At 41.0% G+C, this 19,651-nt stretch overlaps 1 protein-coding gene across 1 annotated transcript; it reads left to right on the top strand.

Annotated features, from left to right (window-relative positions):
• Nucleotides 1-2,311: 2,311 nt before the first annotated feature.
• On the top strand, nucleotides 2,312-2,848 carry LOC115764257 (the record flags this gene model as incomplete). Its single annotated transcript, XM_030707176.1, has 1 exon — nucleotides 2,312-2,848. A coding segment is annotated over one exon (537 nt), but the record flags the coding sequence as incomplete, so codon positions are not given.
• Between the last annotated feature and the right edge of the window lie 16,803 nt (nucleotides 2,849-19,651).

The following is a 19,651-nucleotide window of genomic DNA, read 5'->3' as shown; positions in this document are numbered from 1 at the left end:
CAAACAACAAGCTGCCAACTGCCAACTTGTACGCAAATACGAAAGCATAATATCAGACGGCCAGTGAGAGTTATCTGCTAGTTCTAAAGATTAACTAAGCTTGGCAATAGGCAATGTAATACCGCAAACTTGGCCAATTCGCTTTCCATATAACCCAATTTTGCTTAGCTAATGCGAATCCAGATCAAACTTTGGCGAGAGTTTTCGTTCTTTAATTAACAAATATATTTAAGAGCGCCTTCGAGAATCTGGAAATTTTTTTTGTGTGTTTGGAAAAATTTACAAAATTCTACATAAATATCTGGATATTTGTAGTTTTATATAGCATATAGCTCAATAGTTAATTAACGTAGCCACAAAATGCATTCTGAGAACACTTGAAAAACCTAATTTCTTGTTTTGTTCTTTTTTTTTTTGTGTATTTTATTAACATTGAATATTGACCCAATAATGAGTAGGCACATATGCAAATTATGCTGGAATATCTGAAGAGCTTAAAACAAGTGTTAGCCCGATTGCACCCGTGTACTAAAATGTCAAATGTACTTTGATTGACCGAACTTTAGTGTGTGGCTCGACTTTGACGCCTGCGTATAGCATCTATCCCTCTCTCCCTCTCTCTCTCTCTCTCTCTCTCTCTCTCTCGGCTTGGTTAAGCACCTGTCTTTCTCTCTGTCGTTGGCTCGGCAGAGCTCAGCTGCCGTTGTTGGCTTATTCCCAGATGATGCCGATGTTGTGCTATGTTCTATACTTAGACGGCTAACATCATCATCAAACTCATTATCGTGCAATTGTGTGTGTGTTCGTGTTCGTGTGAGTGTGTGTGTGTGTGTGCTTAATAATGGCATAACAATGTGCGGCTTTCGCTGAATTTCTCATTGGCGTCACTGGAGCCGGGCATAGGAAAAAAACCCAAAAAATTAACAATAACAAAAACAACAAAAAATAAGGTTAGCAACTGAAATTGTTAAAAGCATTTGGCAATAACTCCGCAAATGATGTTGACCCAAGCGACGTCAATTGATGACATGCTAACCGTTTATAATGTTGTTATTGTGTGATGTACTCACAACAGTAAACAATGCGGTGTTGCCTGTTGCCTGTTGCTCTTGTAATAACGATGACGTCGTCGCAGGAAGTGTGGCACTGTGTGGATAGCTAATCGTAGTTATTTATAAATTGCCTCGAATGTACATATGTAGTATGTATGTGTACTATATGTGCTATGAGTATAGGTTGCGTAAATCATATGAATATAAAAAGCACAACATCGACAACGACAGCTCGAGCTCAAACGCACACTTTTCCTAAGAACCTGCAGTTCACGCGGCCTTTTGACGTCACTGAAAAGCTAACAGCAAAGCATTTCGCACATATTTAAAATTAATGTGCCGCTGCGAACGGTTTAAAGGGGGTATGGGAGGTGGGGGACTGATATGTTTCAGCAATCTAAGCACTCACATATTGTAAATGACACACACACACACACGCACACTCATACACTGAGAGACAGCGCGAGACACGGAGCGAGCGCGCGCGCGCGCGTGAATCATGCGAATGAGCGAGCCGTGGATTCCCCCAGCAGCGGCATGAATGAAACGAACGCCGCGATAGGCGAAGAAGATGACGATGACGACCGACAGCCGACAAGCGAGCAATAACAACAACAACAACGACGACGTCGACGACGACGACGACGACGACGCGCCGACGGGCCGACGTCACAAGCACGCGGCCGCGAAATGCGTTGCGAAACCGAAAGCACAATTAAGCAAGCTAAAGAGAGTGAGTGAGTGAGAGAGGAATAGGTAGGGTGGACAGAACAATGCGGCGAAGTGCGGTGCTGTGGGGTGCGGCGCGGCGAATTGGCGTATCGGCGAATCGGTTGCTTTTCACTTTCAGGCAACGTGTCGTATGATTGATTTTGATTATTAATCAGCTCAGCTAAGTGCGACGCTGCTACAGAGAGTTCACTCAACCTGCCGATGGGCGTGGCTGTGGGCGTGCAGGGTAGCTGTTGCCAACCGGTTCTATAGGCAGCACAAACCGGTTTCTTGCACAAATGTGATTACAGCCGACAGCAGAGTTGCTTATCAAAACGGATATCGAACCGATCTATGCCACACAAAAAGCAAGCCAAACCCAGCCAAACCGAACTGAACCAAACCAAATCAAAGCAAACCAAACAAGATCCATTTTGTCTCGCTCAAGCTCAAATAACACTCATACGCTTTCAAACCGGCTTCTGATTTTCCTCTAACTAACGCCACAAATCTCTTTGTTTTTTTCTTTCTTATTGTTTTCCTTTCAGCTGGCCTTGCGTCGCGCACATCACGATCTGCAATTCTATGTGGCCGCGTTCAGCTATCTGCGACACGCCCAGCTGCACTGGGACTACGAGAACCTGCAAAAGCAGAGCGTGCTGTCCGCCGAGCTGCTGCGCTATCGGAGCAGCGCACGCACCGTCCTCTGCATCGTCGAGGAGGCCATCAATGGCAGCAGCCGCCTGTATGCGCCCAGCCCGCAGAAGCATCAGTGGCACAAGAAGCTGTCGCTTCACCAGATCAAGACGGTGCCGCGAGAGCCCATGGAGAAGCGTCTGCAGAAGTTCAAGACGCCGCTGGTGGAGCTGCATCGCCAGGCGGTGCTGGCCGCTCGCAACCAGCCAGCGGGTGAGCCCAGCAAGCCGCATCATTTGGATGCGCTGTTTCTCAAGTTCCAGTACATGGAGTACCTGAAGCATATGACACAGCTGCTGGCCAAACAGCGCAAAAGGGACTGCACGAGCACTGCACAACAGCTGGCAACGCGGCCAAAATCGCGACAAAGGCAGCAACAGGCTGCGTAGTGCCAACCACACTCAGCAACCAGTTCCAGTTGCAGTTCCAGTTCCGTTTCGAATTCCCTTTGAGCGCCTATGACAAGGAACCAGTTCCGCCAAAAGGACTCACGCCCATCCCACACTCTGCCCACTGTACTGAAAACCCACTCTCAAAGACGGCTATAACATTCGATACCGAATCCGAATCCGAATGACAAGTTTGAAAACGCGCCCTGAATATGTTCAGCAACTACATTAACTATTTATTATCAGCATGACAATCATAATTATGGATTTAATTATTTTACATTTCATTAACGATATTTTTCATTTATTAGGAAGTTTTTTTTTTTTATTTTTTTTTGCTAGTTTTAAATCATACCTCTCGCTCCTCGGAAAAGGAGATAGCCTCGAAAAGCATTCAAGAGGAGGTCAAACAGCTCTTTTTCAATCCAAACCCTACTCTTGTGAGACTCCCCAATTATATAACTATTACTATTATCATTATAATTATTATTATTATTAGCCCTCATCGTATTATTTATTTACCAACAACATTCCTCACCCATGCAAAATCGCACATTCGCTAGAGCCTAAGTTACAAATATTCCCTACGATAGCACGACTTTGCCTTGTATTACAATACTGTGATAATAGATACTAGTTAATAGACGACGCCCATCCAATATTGCGTATGTGCTCTTTTAAGTTGAACGCAAATATCTCGCCCAGTTGCTATGATCGGATATACCTACTATGTACGCAAGCTATATAAATTATTAAATATAAATATATTTATATTAAAAGTATTGTACGCATTTGCTGCTTGTATGTTTTTTAATACAATTTTTGTAAACTCTTTATTTTTTTATGACTCAATATATTGTACAACAATTGAAAGTACAAACTCACATTATTTCGAGTTTCTCTTTTAGGCATAAACAAATAAGTTGCCCATTTTTCTTTATTTATTTATACGTGTCTTTTAGCCCAGCTAGATTAAAAATAATATATATAGTAAATTGTTAGATATTTTAGCTCGGTTTTATTGAATACATTTCACATTCCAGCTGAATATACTTTGAAATAAATACACATATTAGTAAAATATGACATGCAACTGCCAAAAGGAGTACAAAATCCAGGTCAAGGCTGAATCGACTTGACTTGAGTCTGACACCTCCCAGACGAGCCCGTTTGAAGCTAGAGCAGTTATCTATGGAAAGTCCTTTTTCCAAAATGTATCTTAATCTCTCTCTCCTTATCGTAATGCATATAGCTATAGATATAATATTGTGTAATAATGAAATTCATAGCCATCTGTTGACAAGGTCGGCAGCGCAATGCTCCTCAATCTGTGCCAATCTGTGAAGCCATTTTAAAGTGTTCCGAACACAAGCTCAAATCAAATGTGTACACATTTAAGTGCACCAATTTATTTCTGTGCAATTTCCAGACAAACTTTATTCATCTAGCGCCATATCAGTTACAGTGCCTCGAAATCCATTCCCACAGCTCTTGGCAGCAACTGCATTGCGCATACGCAGCGTGCGCCCAATTGCAATGCGAGGCAAACAAAATCGGACCATAAACGAGCTGAAGAGCTGCAAGCGGGTGTATACCTAGCAAAGATGCCCACAAGGGTATATATTTGATGAAAATAAAAAATGAAAAATAAACATCATGATAATAATTATAATAATAATTATGACATTAATTCAATTGAATTTGAATCAGTTTGCCTTTGACAGCCAACTGATATACCCGATGTGCGCACACAGGGTATACACGAATATAAAATGCCAAAACAATTTCATTTCGAATTGTTGGAGATTCTTTTTAATTGCAGCCAGAAGTAAATTACGCGGCATTTATAGACTTGTACAAATATTTTATGAGCCATATAATAATTCCAGTTGTTGTTGTTGTTGCAGTTGGGTTCCTTCTCGAGCATTTTTACGACATCAGCTAAGCGACAATTTTGTTTTTGTTGTGTGTGTGTGTGTGCCGGTGTTGGTTCGGCATATTTTTATTTTTTGTTTTTTTTTTTTTTGGGCGCGCTGATTCTTTTGGTCTTATCGGGGCAGAGGAATCTACGCACACCCTGGACTTGGACCCGGCTCGGGGTCCACGGAGCATGGCCCATGGTCAAAAACTGAGGTTTCGATGTGCTCCGATGTGTGCTCAGGGCTTCCTTTTGTGTGTTACTAATGTCTTTCATCTCATTGTGTGTGCGTGTCCGCATGTGTGTGTGTGTGTGTGCGTGTGAGTTTGTCGCGGTTTCCACCAATTGCCCTGCGCCTGCGTCCGTTTATCTCACACAATCAGCAATTGTCATTAATTTCGGACGCTGTGTACGTGCTCCGATTTGTCTCTTGAATTCTCAGTGACTGATTCAACAATTTAATATGCAGCAGCAGCGTCTGCAGCCAACTCTCAGGCCAGGCCAGGCCAGGCCGGGCCAGGCCAGGGGCGATCATCTCAGTGCCCCTGGGACACTAAAGATGCTTATCGTTTTGATTTTATTGTGGCTCCGATGCAGCCTCTTGCCATCCCCTTTCTGCACGGCCCGCACGGCCCCGCACGGCCCCGGGCGAGAGACATGCAACTATGCGTCGGCGCACCATTCACCAAAAAATGCATTGCCGCTCAGCTCTGCGCACCGCACCCCCCGCACCATCCGCACTGCCCTTGCCCACGCCAAGGCCCTATGTTGATCAGCCGCTGGGCAAGCGCATTGCCAGCCCGCCGCCGCACTCGAGAACAATCCTTTCCGTAGCCGTAGCGCCGTTTTGTTTTTAATGGACTTTCCTGCAAGTGCACGTAGCGCTCATCTATCTTAAGTTTTGATAGGTTTTTACGAGCGTATTTATGCGATGGCCTTTATTAAATTGAAAATTATGTCTTTCTATGAGAAATGTCTAAATTGTTGTCTCCGCTTTTGGTGGGTACTTTTAGGCCCCTTTCGGGTGTGTGTGTGTGTGTCTGAGTGTGTGTGTGTGTTTATGGAACCTTTCTGGCCTTGTGTGTTCCTCAATGAACTTGCGCCTGGGTCTTGGACAGCGACTGGAACTGATTTAATCTAAATGTTTATTTGGTTTCTTTTTTAGTTTATATTTTTTTGGTTTTTGTATTTTAGTTTTGTTTTGTTTTTTTTTGTTTTTGTTGTTGCTGTTTTGCCGGCGGTCACGTGCAGCTTCTCATAAAAGTGTATTTGCTGTTGTATGTGTATTTTTTTTTTTCAGTGACAATTAATTAAAAATATCTTATTTCGTTTATGTTCTGTGTGTTAGCTTGTTTTGTTATTTTTGAGTTATGTTTTCCGCTGCAGATTTATAGATAATCGCGTTACATTTATGGGCCCTAAATGCGACTAAGCCAACAGTAGTACCACAAAAACTTAACCCAAGCCCAACGAAACCAAAAAATTGAATATAAAAATGAACACCAAATGCAGCTCAGCTTTGCGACCAAAGGCCAAGACCCGCCCCCTTTAATGCTTCGCCGCCTTCTGCTCATCAGATTTGTGATTTGATTTTGTAATTTTTACCCTCAGTGAAACAAATTGCAAAACGTTGTTGTTTTGTGTTTCGTTTGCGATTTTTGTTTATGTTTTTTTTTTTTTTTTAACAATCTCACGACAAATGCCCGGAAAGCGCTGCCTCAGCTTCTGACACTTCTTGGACGCCTGGGAATAGGTGTTGAAATCTCTCAATTCTTTGCGCCGGCTCAGCAGTTTCTTCTTTCACAGAATCAAAGCCCTCTTCGCAGCTGTGAAGCAATCAAATCAAAGATTCAGCATTCAAATACATTTGTATCTGTGTGCATATCGTGTACATTTATATATATACAAGCATATATAGATTGAGCTTAAAGAGAGTGAGCGCATTTTGCTGACACTTCATCTAAAAGTTAACTAAGGCAACAAAACAAGGTGTTCAGAACAAAACTGCATTAGGGATAGAGATTACCTTCGTCGAATAAATAAATACACTTGTATATGTCTTTAATTTATAATTTCAAGAAGAAATTTAACAAAAATTGAACTTAATTAATAGTTAATAAAAATATTATTTGATATATTAATAATATAATATATATATTATTTTTATTTTTATTATATTTATTAATTTAGTATTACTATTATAATTATTATTATTATTATGCCTCACATATATATTAGATATTATATTATATTAGGTATTTCCCGGCTTTGTCTTTTTCAAAAAGTATTTACTCAGTTTTAATGTTTAATGTTGAACACCCCAATTTGCACCTCGCGTTTCATTTCAATTAATTTATAAATGTTCAATGCCAAAGATTTTGAAGAACTGAAGTGAGAAATTAATTTCTGATCTGCATAAGGTAAATGATATATAAAATTATACAATTTGTGGCAGGTGCTCTTAAGTTTTCAAGATAAATACGTTTAAAGTAGAAAGAAGTACAGAGAAGTTAGCTTATATACCTAGATGAGCTCGTATGCTGCCTATGAAGCAATCCATGAATAGGTTCAAGATGAAATTTACCTTCGAAATTCTCAAAATGGCCTTAATTAAGGCCTATTCAGTTGTTTTCTCTCGAGATTTGGGCCAACTTAAAACTAGCAATGGCTGATACGATTACGGTTTTTGGCTGGCATGGAATTTTCACACTCTCGGCCAGAGATTGGGCCACGTTGGTGTAGCGATTGGGCCGCCAGTGCGTCGCCGTGGCCCATATAAATTATGCACAGTTAACAATGCGGATCAGTCGGGGCGTATAGGTTATTGTGTGCAGTTTTTCCGCTTAATAAGGTAAAAGGTGTTTCAATTGCAAAACAATAGCAGTTGGCCCATTGTGCTGGCCGATTGGCAGCGGCAGCAGCAACATAAAGTGACAAAAATTATGAAAGAATGTCGAGAGGACACGCCGAACATCAAAGGTGACGCGCCCACTTCAAAATTCCATAACACGACAATTGTATTTAATTCAATTGAGAGCGCACAAAGGGATCAGAGGGCACAAGGGCAAGAGGGCACACAGCGGCAGCTGAGAGCGCACAGGATAGGACTGGACAGGACAGTACAGGACAGAGCTGGACAATAAAGTGATCAATACCAGCAAAATGTTTTTAATTGTCAATGAATGCGGCATGCCCAGAACAGACCAGACCAGACCAGACCAGACCGGAGCGAAGCGTACCGGACCCTTGACCTTTTGCGGCAGTCCAGCGATTTGTTGTTGTTGTTGGTGTTTTGTTTTGTTGTTGTCTCGTTGCTGTTGTTGTGCAATTGCCGTGTGCAGTTCTGCGCTTCAAAAGGTGAAATAAATTGCCCACCACCCAGGTGAGGAATGCTCGACCCGAGCGGCGATAAATTTTTGACTTGTACGTGTTTGGGAGTATGCATGTATTGTATACAAATGCTGTGCGCGCGCGCGCCTGTATATGTGTGTGTGTGTGTGTGTGTGTGTATGACAATGCATGGCATCGTTATAATTAATGGCCAGGTTGGCGCCAGCGTCTGAGCTACGACGACCCGATCGAGAACGCAACTGCGGCATTGCAAGGCCTGTGAACCAAATCCGAACTTTGCATCTGGGATTTGTGTATTGATATTTATATGTTTTCTGTTTTGTGCCATATTTGAAATGCGCACAGGAAACCGGGCAATGAGAATTGATGAACATGCGTCCTCGATATCCTTTCGAGAACCGCCTTATCACAACTTTGCATCGTCCGAACAAATAAACAAACAAACAAACAAACAAACAAACAGCGAACCGAACCGCGTTCAGCCAATCGGTCAAAACAGCCAAAGCAATCAGTCAATGGGCATGCACATGTTGGCCCCTGAGGAGTCTGGGATGTGGAGTGAGAGGTTGAGGTTGAGGTTGAGGGGACAGCCGAGGCGGGAGACGTCAGAACGTGCCTCACAAGTGGCTGCGCAAATATTGACACAATCCTTTTGCCTGGATGGGAACGTGCGAACAACTTTACAAACAAATGCGATGCACAAACACAATAATATATTTCACATTTGCATTGGGTCAGGTCCCCGAGACGAGTCGCTGGCCAACAATGGGAATGTGGTGTTATCTTATGATCTTGTTAGCTTGTTAGCTTGTTAGATTGTTAACTTGCCTCTTAACCTGCCAACCGGACGAGAGTCCTGTCAGTTCAATAAACTATCGCCAGTTGTCTAAGCCGAACTAGATCAATCCCAAAATGGACATTAAAATGCAAGTGCAAGTGCAAGGATGACAATTTTAATGATCATGTCGATTGCTCTAAGTCGACTCTACAATCACCTACTCTCCTCAACCTCAACGATTTGCGGTTCTTCTTCTTTAGCTATGGCAATGTTTAAAAATCTTTCGTTTAATACATTTTTGCATTTTAAAAAATACCCTTTTTAAATATTTTCAAAGTAAATCATAAAAAAATTTAAAAATAAAAAAAAAATAATTTATTTGTTGTGTGTATTAAATTTTTCTTTATTAATTTAGAAATGGTTCGTTTGAATAATTTTTAACAAAATAATAATAGAGTAATATTTAATTATTTATCGTATATAACATTTCTATAATTTTATTAAACTTATTTTAGGGATTGTATTTGTTTATGCAAAATAAAATTTAAAAAATAATATATTATGATATTAATTAATTTATAATTTATAATTTATCTATGATCATTTTTCCTATCATTCTTATTTTAAGATTTTTTTCCCTGACTTTATTTACGAACTATACAAACAAATTAATTTATTTAGATGTATTTAACACTTTTGCCTGAAATTCCTTAAGAGTTTTAATATTTACAATTCTGTATATTTAGAAACATAGACAAGTATTTTCAGAGTAATACAAATGTAAGTTTTTATTGATTTATTGCTGCTGCAATTGTCCATATGCTTGGCCATCAGGAGCGCAATTTGATAAACAAATGTTAAGGCTAGAGGCAAGTGGACGGGCAAAAGACCAAGTGTGGAGACAGTCTGCTGTCTGTAGTCTGCGGAGCGAGGCACAAATAGACTAATTGCCCGCAACTAATAAGACATCGTTCTCATTCAATTAAAATATCCATATCTAGTACAATTAGACGACGACAAATGTCCACATTGCGGAGACTCATTAAACTTGCACGAATTATTGCACGCACTTTGTCATACATTTTAATTTCACTTGTTGTGCACACACGATGCGAGTCAGGCCAAGCCGGGCCGTGCTGGCCAGGCTAAGCGAAATGAAACGAAATCGAGCCGATACCAATAGCAATGCCAATACGAAAGCCAAAGCCAGTCCAGACCAAGCCAAGCCAAGCCAAGCCACGCCAAGCCAAGCCAAGCCAAGCCAAGCCAAGATCAAGAGCAACTCCAACTGGCAGAGCGACTCGAGCTCCAGCTCGAAGACGGCCTGCAAAGTGAACGAGGCTATAACTAAATCGCAAACGCAATCGCACACAGACCTGGCCAGCAACCAGTAGGCACTTGGCATCAGGCAGCAGGCAGCATCCAGTAAGCAGATCTCTGTGGCAGCGTGCGCTCCACACACATTAGCAATTACGCTCATTACACTTAATTACAGAAAACTAGGAGTGCATGAAGATTTCCAACTGCGGACGATCGTGGAGAATCCAAGCGGCTGCAGCTCTGCCAGCTACGTTTCAGTTTCGGTCTTGGTCTCGGTCTTGGTCTTGGTCTTGGTCTTGGTCTTGGCCGCCGTCTTGGTCGGGTTGTTGTTGTTGTTGTTGTTGTTGTTGTTATAACAGTGCCTCGGCTGGCTGGCTTGTGTCTTTATATGCACTGGCCGCCGCGAGGATCACGAGCATGCAGAGCAAGTGAATTATTGCAGTCTCATTATGTGCGATGAGTTATGTATAGCGTATTGCTTTCGTCGTCAGGCCACAGCCTCGTCAACATCGTCATCATTGCCGTCACCGTCGCAGCTTCGAAAGTACTCATGTATCTGCATTGTAACATCCAAACATTCAGATGGTCAGACAGTCAGCCAGCCTGCCAGCCAGCCAGCCGGCCAGTCAGCCAGCCAACCCAGGCAGACGTACGAGTAGCCATCTGTCAGTATGCCAGTGACTGGCCGAGACTCCAACTCCAAGTCCATCTCCAACTCCAACTCCAAACTCCATCTCCATGCAAGACTCGGCTCAGTGCATGACTCGGTCGAAGAATGTAGTGTGATGGTCGCCTAAATCAAGCGTACTTAGCGAATGATTTACATTCCAAAAGACAGCAAACACACTGTTTTGCAGTATGTGATGTTATGCGAGCAGCGGCAACAACAGCAACAGCAACAACAACCACTAAAACAAACGAACAACACGCATACGCATGTGTGTAAGTTGCTGTGCGTGTGTGTGCGTGTGTGTGTGTGCTCCACAACGCTTCAAGCACAAATGGACTGAAAATATTACAGGCCCAACTGAATGTGTAAATCACCTACACTTTTCCATGTCTTACCAAAATATAGTTGTAAGTTTGTAAGCTCTATAAGTCGGACCTAGTAATCGAAGGGGCCACAAATAATATTTAGGAAATAATGAAATACATTTTATTTTGCTTTCTTTTTTGGCAGCTAATCTGAAATTTTATCATTATTTCTCATTGCCATAGTTATTATTGTAAGATTTGATAATTGGCTTTTATAAATGGTTTGTTAAGTCATTTCTTGTTAATTTTATAGATAATAAGATATTTGTTACTAAAATTCTTCCCGCATCAGGTAGTCTATATGTCTTATGAAACCGATTTCGATACAGACAATTATACTATTTATGAATATTCTTTAATTTTCATCAATTTCCTGTGTGGCTTCTAGGCTCAGTTCATCAAATAGCAACTAGGATTAATGCAAAATTTTCAAATGTTTGTGCTATTCTTAAAATTAAAAACTTAAAAAATAAATAAATAAACATAATGAACTTCCTACCCACTTTGGGTTCAGGGTATTAAAATCAAGGATCACATAACTAAGATTGCAATTGTATGTATAATATTTAATGTGGAATATGAAATACATAATATATAATATAAAATATTATATTTGTTATGAAATATAATATTTATTATATAACATGGACATATACAATAAGATAAGCATTTCATAGAAATCCTAAATACATAAATTAATAACTATGTTAGGTTAGACAAAGTAAATAAAAAAAGTTAAGTGTAACTACAAAAAAGCTCAATAAGAAATGTTCCTTTAAGGGCTCCTTAGTATTTTGGGTTCTGTATATCTGATTATTTAAATGTATATTTATGAAAATTTTTATTATAATTTTTATAATATTTAATAAACATTTATTTAAAATCTGAATATGGATTGAATGCCTAAACAATAAATTTGAGCAAGCGAAAGTTAGGCTATTTAAGTTCCACTTATATATTTTAATCTTATTAAAATGTTATGTGTATTCATTCAAATAAAAATCTCTCCATAGTTCTAAAGATTTTAATGGATAACAACCAAAAACGAAGACAACATTAATAAAAAAAAACAGTCTTTAATGAAACTTAAAATAATAACTAAATTAATCACACGTATTTGAACAAAATCTAAACAATTAATTCGGTTATCTTTCAAAACTTGACAGACGTCTGCGGTTTGCTGATGCGGCCAATCAATATGCCATAGGATATGCACTGTGTGGCAAGCAATGATAATAAGCAGCAAGCACTGCAAAAGATACGGCGGCAGCTTCGACGCAGTTTCCGTCACCGCTGCCGCTGCCGCTGCATCGGACGCTTCGTCGGACGCTTCGTCGCATAAATATCACCAGCAATTACTCAGTCATAAGTTTGCTGCTTGCTCGTTTGCTGTCATGACATGAGTAACTTTGCTCGACGCTCAACGCTCACTTTATAAGGCAACCAGGCGCGATGCTGGACCAGGTCCGGGCTCAGCGGCAAAGGCAGCGGCAAAGGCAGCGGCAAAGGCAGCGGGAGCGGCAGCGGCAGCCTGTGCTTGGCCAGTGTTTGGCATTGTCTGGCAGTGCGATGCGCCTGCGCCTGCGCCAAGTGCAGAGCCTGAAACTCCTTTAATGCCAGCCGCCTTCGTCTCTGTGCCCCGTTGCACCCCGTCGCACTCCTTGCCGCTGTCGCTCATGCTGTGTGCGCCCAAGTTTGCCGCTAGGCACTGCAGCCGACATGGAGATGTATGTCTGGGCTTTTTGGCCAACGTCTTGGTGTTGGCTTGGCAAATTTTTACAACTTTTATAAACATCTCGTTATGCCGGCAACTGGGCGGTAATTTGTTAAAGCTTCCTTACTTTTCAACACTCGAAACGAGCCGCAACGAGCCGAGACGGCGACTGCGGCTGCGACCGCGACCGCGACCGTGACTGCGACTGAGCAGCAGAACCCAAATAGTGAAGCATCCGAGGAGGCATCTGCATCTGCGCGCACACATTTTAATTGTGCACCCCGACTGAGACCTGCCTCTGCTCTTTAGATCCTTGCGCATGCGCCATGGAACGCTTTTGGACGCTACTTTGTCTTGTGGCGCGCATGATGATAAATTTTCGTGGCCATCCATCTAAGCGCTACAGCACCATCATGATCATCAGGCCCCCGATCATCATCAGCAGCATCACCAGCAGCATCAGCAGCAGCATCAGCAGCCGCATCAACTGCGCCCTGGCTAAGTAGGTCCGCCGTCATTCATAACACACACTCACAACACTCACACTGCTATGGACATAAGCACTTGCTTCCTTAACACAAATCAACAGGATGACGGAGCTGACACTAGGCCGAGACTCGGCCTCCGTCGCGGTCGCCTTCGGAGGCTGAGCTCAAGACGCAGCCGCAACGTACAGTGGTTGCCAGCAGTATGCGCATGATCTGATCAGGGGCAGCAGCAGATGCCATCAGCTAATGAGAAATACTCAAAATACTTTTGTCAACACACATTAAAACAACTTTATACTTTAAGCTGGTTAAGAAAAACGCACAATGATATATTTAACTGGTCTTTGATTCGGTTCACGGCTAGAAGCAAATCTCTGCCTTTGGGTTTGTTTCGTTTGCCACATTCTTGAACCTAGATTTTCGTTTGTTTCAATGTTTGATTCCTACTAAAGAATACATTTCTATGCAATTATCAACTTTAATACAACGTAAACTCTGCTTACCGGATGAGAGCAATATATTTTTCCAATCTATAAATAAATGCCTTATTTACGAAAATGTGCCGCAAAAATGAACTTTAAACATTACAAACTAAGTTGGTGATTCCCCAGATAAATGAAATCCAGAGCAGGAACTTACATTCATTGTTCGAGTCGCGATATAAGTAGTATACAAAACTAAGGACAACAATAATTTAGATAACGCAGTTATGCAATTACCTTCAGAGATAAGGTTCTTCTGAGGTATGCCCAGAACCGTGTTAATCTACATTGCAATTTCAAAGCAATTTGAAAATGTGAAATGCAAATATGAAGAAAATTGAAATTAAGCTCGTCCACTTGTTATGGCCAATATTTTCGGCCGATTCCTGGCCTAATAAATACCTAATAAAACAATAATAAAAAAAAAAGAAGTCATCAATCAAACAAATCGGAATTTTCGTAGTTTTTAGTTAAGACATCTGTTCTACAAATATTATAACTATATTTGTTTATTCCCCTTTCACTTTCAATTTGTTTACTGTTTTTTTTAGTTTGTTATGATGGCTTCTTTCTTTGTTAATAATAGGATATTAAACAAACAATTTGTGAATTGCTGCTGGAGTTGAACCGACATCCTCTCGCTTGTTAGTTCGACGCTGAGTCAGCTAAGCCTTGCAGGTTCGCGTTCTGTGCGATGTTTTCACACAAGTTTTGTTTTACTTCCCAAAACTTAGTCGTAGTTCTCACATTCGACCCAAAAAAGAAACTTCAGTAGAAATATTCGCCTAGTCGCTCTTGTGCTTTGGGCTGTGCATGGATCATCTCTCCATCAGTCAGTTATTCGAAACAAAACGTTGGCCTATATTATGTGGATTAAACAAACTTTAGATATATAACAGATAAATCCCATTTGAATAGAATGTGCTTGACAACACCTTTTTGTTAGCTTTCGTAACACTGTGCAAGGCAACGTGCCGCAGCCATTTGACTGCAGCCGTTGTCTTCGTCTGGCGGTTGCCAAGCCCAAGTCCAAGCCCAGGCCCATCTCCAGGCCCAAGTCCCAAAGCAGCTCCAAGCAGCTCGCCTGCTCACTGCTGCTGTTGCTGTTGCTGACTCAATGAAAATGTTAAGCATCTTTCACTAACATTAATTTTTATGTATTTATAGCTTTATTTTATTTATGTATTTGCTTTGTGGCACAGCTCGGCGGCACACGGAGGCACACGGAGGCACACTCGCAAGGCCTTTTCATTACGTCAGCGATAAGCTCGATGCTGGCTCTGTCGTAGGCACCGTATGCACAAACATACAAACATACATACATATGTCTGCCCAACTATGACGTAGGCACAGAGTCTGGAATCCATTTTGCCTGCCAGCCTGATAAGTGACTCTTATCAATGACGTCGCCGTTTGCCGTGTATGCGGCTATTTTTGTCGTGGTTCTCGTTGTTGTTGTTGTTGTTTTTACACCTGGTCGCAGAGCTAATAAACACCCACTTTTTGTTGTTGTTGTTGTTGTGGCTGTTGCTGTTGTTATGTAGACGAGATTTCTCTGCAAAAACAAAAAAAAAAGCGGCGAAAAATTCAATGAATTGATCATAAAATTGCGAGAAACTCTGGCGTTTTTCTCCGAAAAATTAACTGCCAGTAAGATTATGGTTGTTGTTGTTGCTTTTGCTGTTGTTGTTGTTGTTGTTGTCGCCGCTCAAGCTGGTTAAGGGCGCCTTGCTGGCACTCCAAAAACGTGGCCAAAACATTTTTGGTCGCAGCACCAAAACAAAAAATATGTAAGTAAGCAAAAATAAAGTAAATAAATGCCTGAAAAATACACAAGCCTTGGCCTTCAGCCGCAGCTGAGATCAGTTACGGCTAAGAAAACTCAAAGTTGTGACAATTAACATAATAATTTAGTGGGAATGTCAGTTATGCATTGCACCAGTTGCTAAATGTTCAACTCTTTTGTCCTCACATTTGTGCGGGTAGACGCATTTTTTAGCTCTTTTTGATGCTGCCGATTTCCGTGATGAGTTTCTTATATGCCCATACTATATCTCGACTATAGATACTCGCCAAACTCTTGCCTTTCTCAACTACTAAACAAATATATCAATTGTGAGCAGTTTGTGAATGAAATGTGTTGAGGTTTTTTTTTTTATTCCTTAAACTCCTTTAGAAAAGTAATATTTATATTTTATGTTTTTTTCTGATGTATATCTGAATTGACTTTGCACGAAAGGGATATATCTAATAATGCTGCCGTTTGATGTACAACAGATATTTGTCTAGCTCTTCCAGTCATGGCATGGATATATCTTATGTCATCGCTTTCAGTTGGGTTGAGCTTTCCAATATTTTTCTAACTGCCGTTTGATGTACAACAGATATTTGACCTTTGCTCTGCGCTTATCAAAAGGCCATATGTGTGTAATGCTTGGAAGAAACTGAATTCCGATGTAAAAACATGCCGAAACATTGCGACAATCGTGTCCAAGCATTTCCGTTGCCAGGCCGAAAATAAACCTCGACAAAATATCAAAAAATAAATATAAAAAAGCCCTGTTACTTACGTCAAAGAATCGGGAATTAATGGAAAAAAAAGACATTTAAATTTGGTATGCCGTCAGATTTGTGCAATTCCACACATAAATATGTGTGCCATAGTATTGGTTCATAAGCAAATTTATCGGGCAATAATATTTGCTAAAATTCGTAGCATTTCCGCATAATTATGTGGGCTACCACTCCGGACATTCCATCAATCCCATTTGGCAAACACACACTCGATATGGCACCCAAAACATTCGTCAACTGATCGAACTGTCAGCCGAATTTATAAACTAGATTTAGCTGGAATAATACTAAAATTCCTAATCTTATCGCCAATGTCTCCCCAGGCACGCGGGCTGTACAAATATGTATTTCAGTATTCATTTAGCCATTTCCTTGGAAATGTGTGCGCGCCGAAGACGCCCCAACTCTAGCTGACGAACAGGTCAGTTACTTTCGAAGTCTTTCAGCTCTTTGCTGGCAAGTGGCAATTAAACAATTGTGTTGGAAATATCTATCAGATATTATTATAAACATTCTAGCAAAATGTTCATATGTTTGATTTAGTCATATCATTTGCCATTTGTCATTGTCATTTGAATATTGAGACTAAAATGAATAGGTGAATAATCAAATATTTAAGTAAAATTGAACAGGAAGTGCCAGGGAAGTAAGTTGCTTAAAGGCAGGCAAACAACAATCAGGCGAATAAGCATACAGTCAACACTCTTCTAACGGACGCTCCTCTTAGGCGATTAACCCTCTTGGACGGACATTTTCTCTCGAATTAGAATTCTTCATTTCTTAGACGAACGATTCATTTAACTATTGGCAACATCAATTTTTTAAAAGCTATCAATTATATTTTTAGTTAATAAATCTGTGCTTTAAGTATTGTTCGACTTCTGTGAAATGTTGTTTTCCTATCCATTTAACTATGTAAGACTTGCATATATGTAATTAAATGTGTAAATATATATGTAAATATTTACATGTCAATATGTGCATATATATGTTTCTTTGATGAACGAATATTTTTGTACTATTCCTCTTTAAAGCGAATCTCTCTTAAATAAGTATTTATCAATTTTGACTATAATAAAATATAATAGAATCCTAAGTAGTTAGTGTGAAGAGATTGAGACGGAAAATGGGGGAAATTTTCAGCCTACCCGGCAAGCTATACGCCCGATAACTGGGCGTAGTCAATGAGTTTCCGGAGGGATTCAATCGATTCCGTCGATTTCCTTTTTTTAATCGGGCTATAGAAGGCACGACTTTCCAAAGCTATATTAATGTCTGCGAGCATACACGGATGAACACGTTATGTACTCTACGGGCTTCTACCTTTATATATCTGTACATATCCCTAAAATAGCTTTACTAATGTCTCTGAGCAAAGCTAGATGAACTCGGCTTTAGTCTATGTATATTATCTCAATGTACCTAACGGACTTCTTCTATGGCATATCTGTTCACTTCTTAAATATCTATTCATGTACTATATAGTTTGTTTGCATGGTTTTATCAATTAGCATCATGTGTTTTGATCTCTGAATATCTTTGTGTGAGTCCCCAGAAGGTAATGCACTTAAAATTCATAAATTGAATATACGAAAAGAACAATTGCATTTAAGTACTTGACAACTCGAGCGTCTGAACTCACATCAATCAGTTTGTGTGCGCGAAGTGTTGCCATCCTGTGATTCCCACGGTGCCACGCCCTAATAAGTTGCATAGTTTCAATTGTTATTTGCTAATGCGTCAATTTATATGCAACGAACGGCATCAGACAATGCCAATTAACATAAGTTGACGCTGGGGATTTGCCACACCGGCCACCCACACGCTGCGGCCCCCTTCCAAAAAAAACCAAAACAAAAAGCTAAATACAAATAAAAAAAGCACAATATTTTCCCAATCATTTATTGGATGGGTACGTACAAAGCGAGTACGTAGAAAATCCTAAACAGCTGCTGATCCGCCAGCTCTATAAATGTGGCCGAAAGCCCCGCTCCGAGGCCCCTGGCATTTCCGTAGCTTAAGTCTAGGCGAGACAGCCAGATAGCGAGAGAGAGAGAGAGAGACCTGATATGGGCCCGGATGGCAGTGGGGCGGGGTGGGGTGGGGCGTGTACAAGCCAATTGCTTACACAAGCAAAGCATTTGAACCGTTTTTAATTTCGTTTGCTTTGTCTAAAGTCGGTTTATTTTTTATTTTTCGTTTTTTCTTTTCTTCGCTTTTGGACTTTTGGACTCTTTATGAAGATGAAGACGAAGAAGTTTTTATGATGGGAAACAGTTTGTCTCAGGTTGTTGTTGTTGTTGCAGTTGTTGCTGTTGTTGCTGCCTAAATCATGTGAATGTGGCAACAACGGCTCTTGGACATTTCCAGTGTGTTAACTTTGTTGGTGGGCAAACATCAGGCAAACATACCACATACAGACCCCTGATGCCTCAGGCTCTAGCCTCTAGCTGGCACTCTCTATGCCTGTGGACTCTGGGCCATGGCGGCCGCCCCGAAGCGCGGCATCCAAAGCCCATGTAGCCCAGCCATCATCCATGGATTGCTTTGAGGCTTGTTGTGTTTTTTTTTTTTTTTTTGTGTCTGTTTTTTGGTTTTGTTTTGTTTTGTTTTGTTTTGCCTAATGACAAAGACTAATATTTTCTTCCTGTGACATATCTCTTTCATGCATTGAAATTGACTTCGAGTCTATTGGCAGCGCAGCTGGCGTCGCTGTCGCCGTTGCCGTTGCCGTTGCCGCTCCATTTACGGGCACGACCAACGTCTGTGCGTGGCAGCATTTTATGGAAATTATTTGTTGCATTGCGCTGCTAATGTGTTAAAACAATATGACCAGGCCGCCTGCACATTTGCTTTTTCCTTCTTTTGTGTGCCACAAATAAAATGAGGAAATATTTACACAAGCGGCGGCGACGGCGACGGCGGCGTCGGCGTTGGCAACGGCAACGGCAACGAGCGACCAGCTGTGCACGGCACGCCCCCGCCGCCCCTGTGTCACAGTCTTACGCTCAATTTGCAAGGCAACGACAAAATGTCTGAAGTGTCATGTCTAGGACCACCCAGCCAAGCCAAGCAGCAGCCGCAGCAAAAAAAAAAGAACAAGATAAAAAGGGCAACTGCACAGCCAGACAGACAGACATGTT

Source organism: Drosophila novamexicana, unplaced genomic scaffold (genome assembly GCF_003285875.2).
Source record: "Drosophila novamexicana strain 15010-1031.04,08,12 unplaced genomic scaffold, DnovRS2.1 tig00000820-arrow-pilon, whole genome shotgun sequence".
NCBI lineage: Eukaryota > Metazoa > Arthropoda > Insecta > Diptera > Drosophilidae > Drosophila > Drosophila novamexicana.
This window is presented reverse-complemented; position numbering and strand designations above follow the sequence as displayed.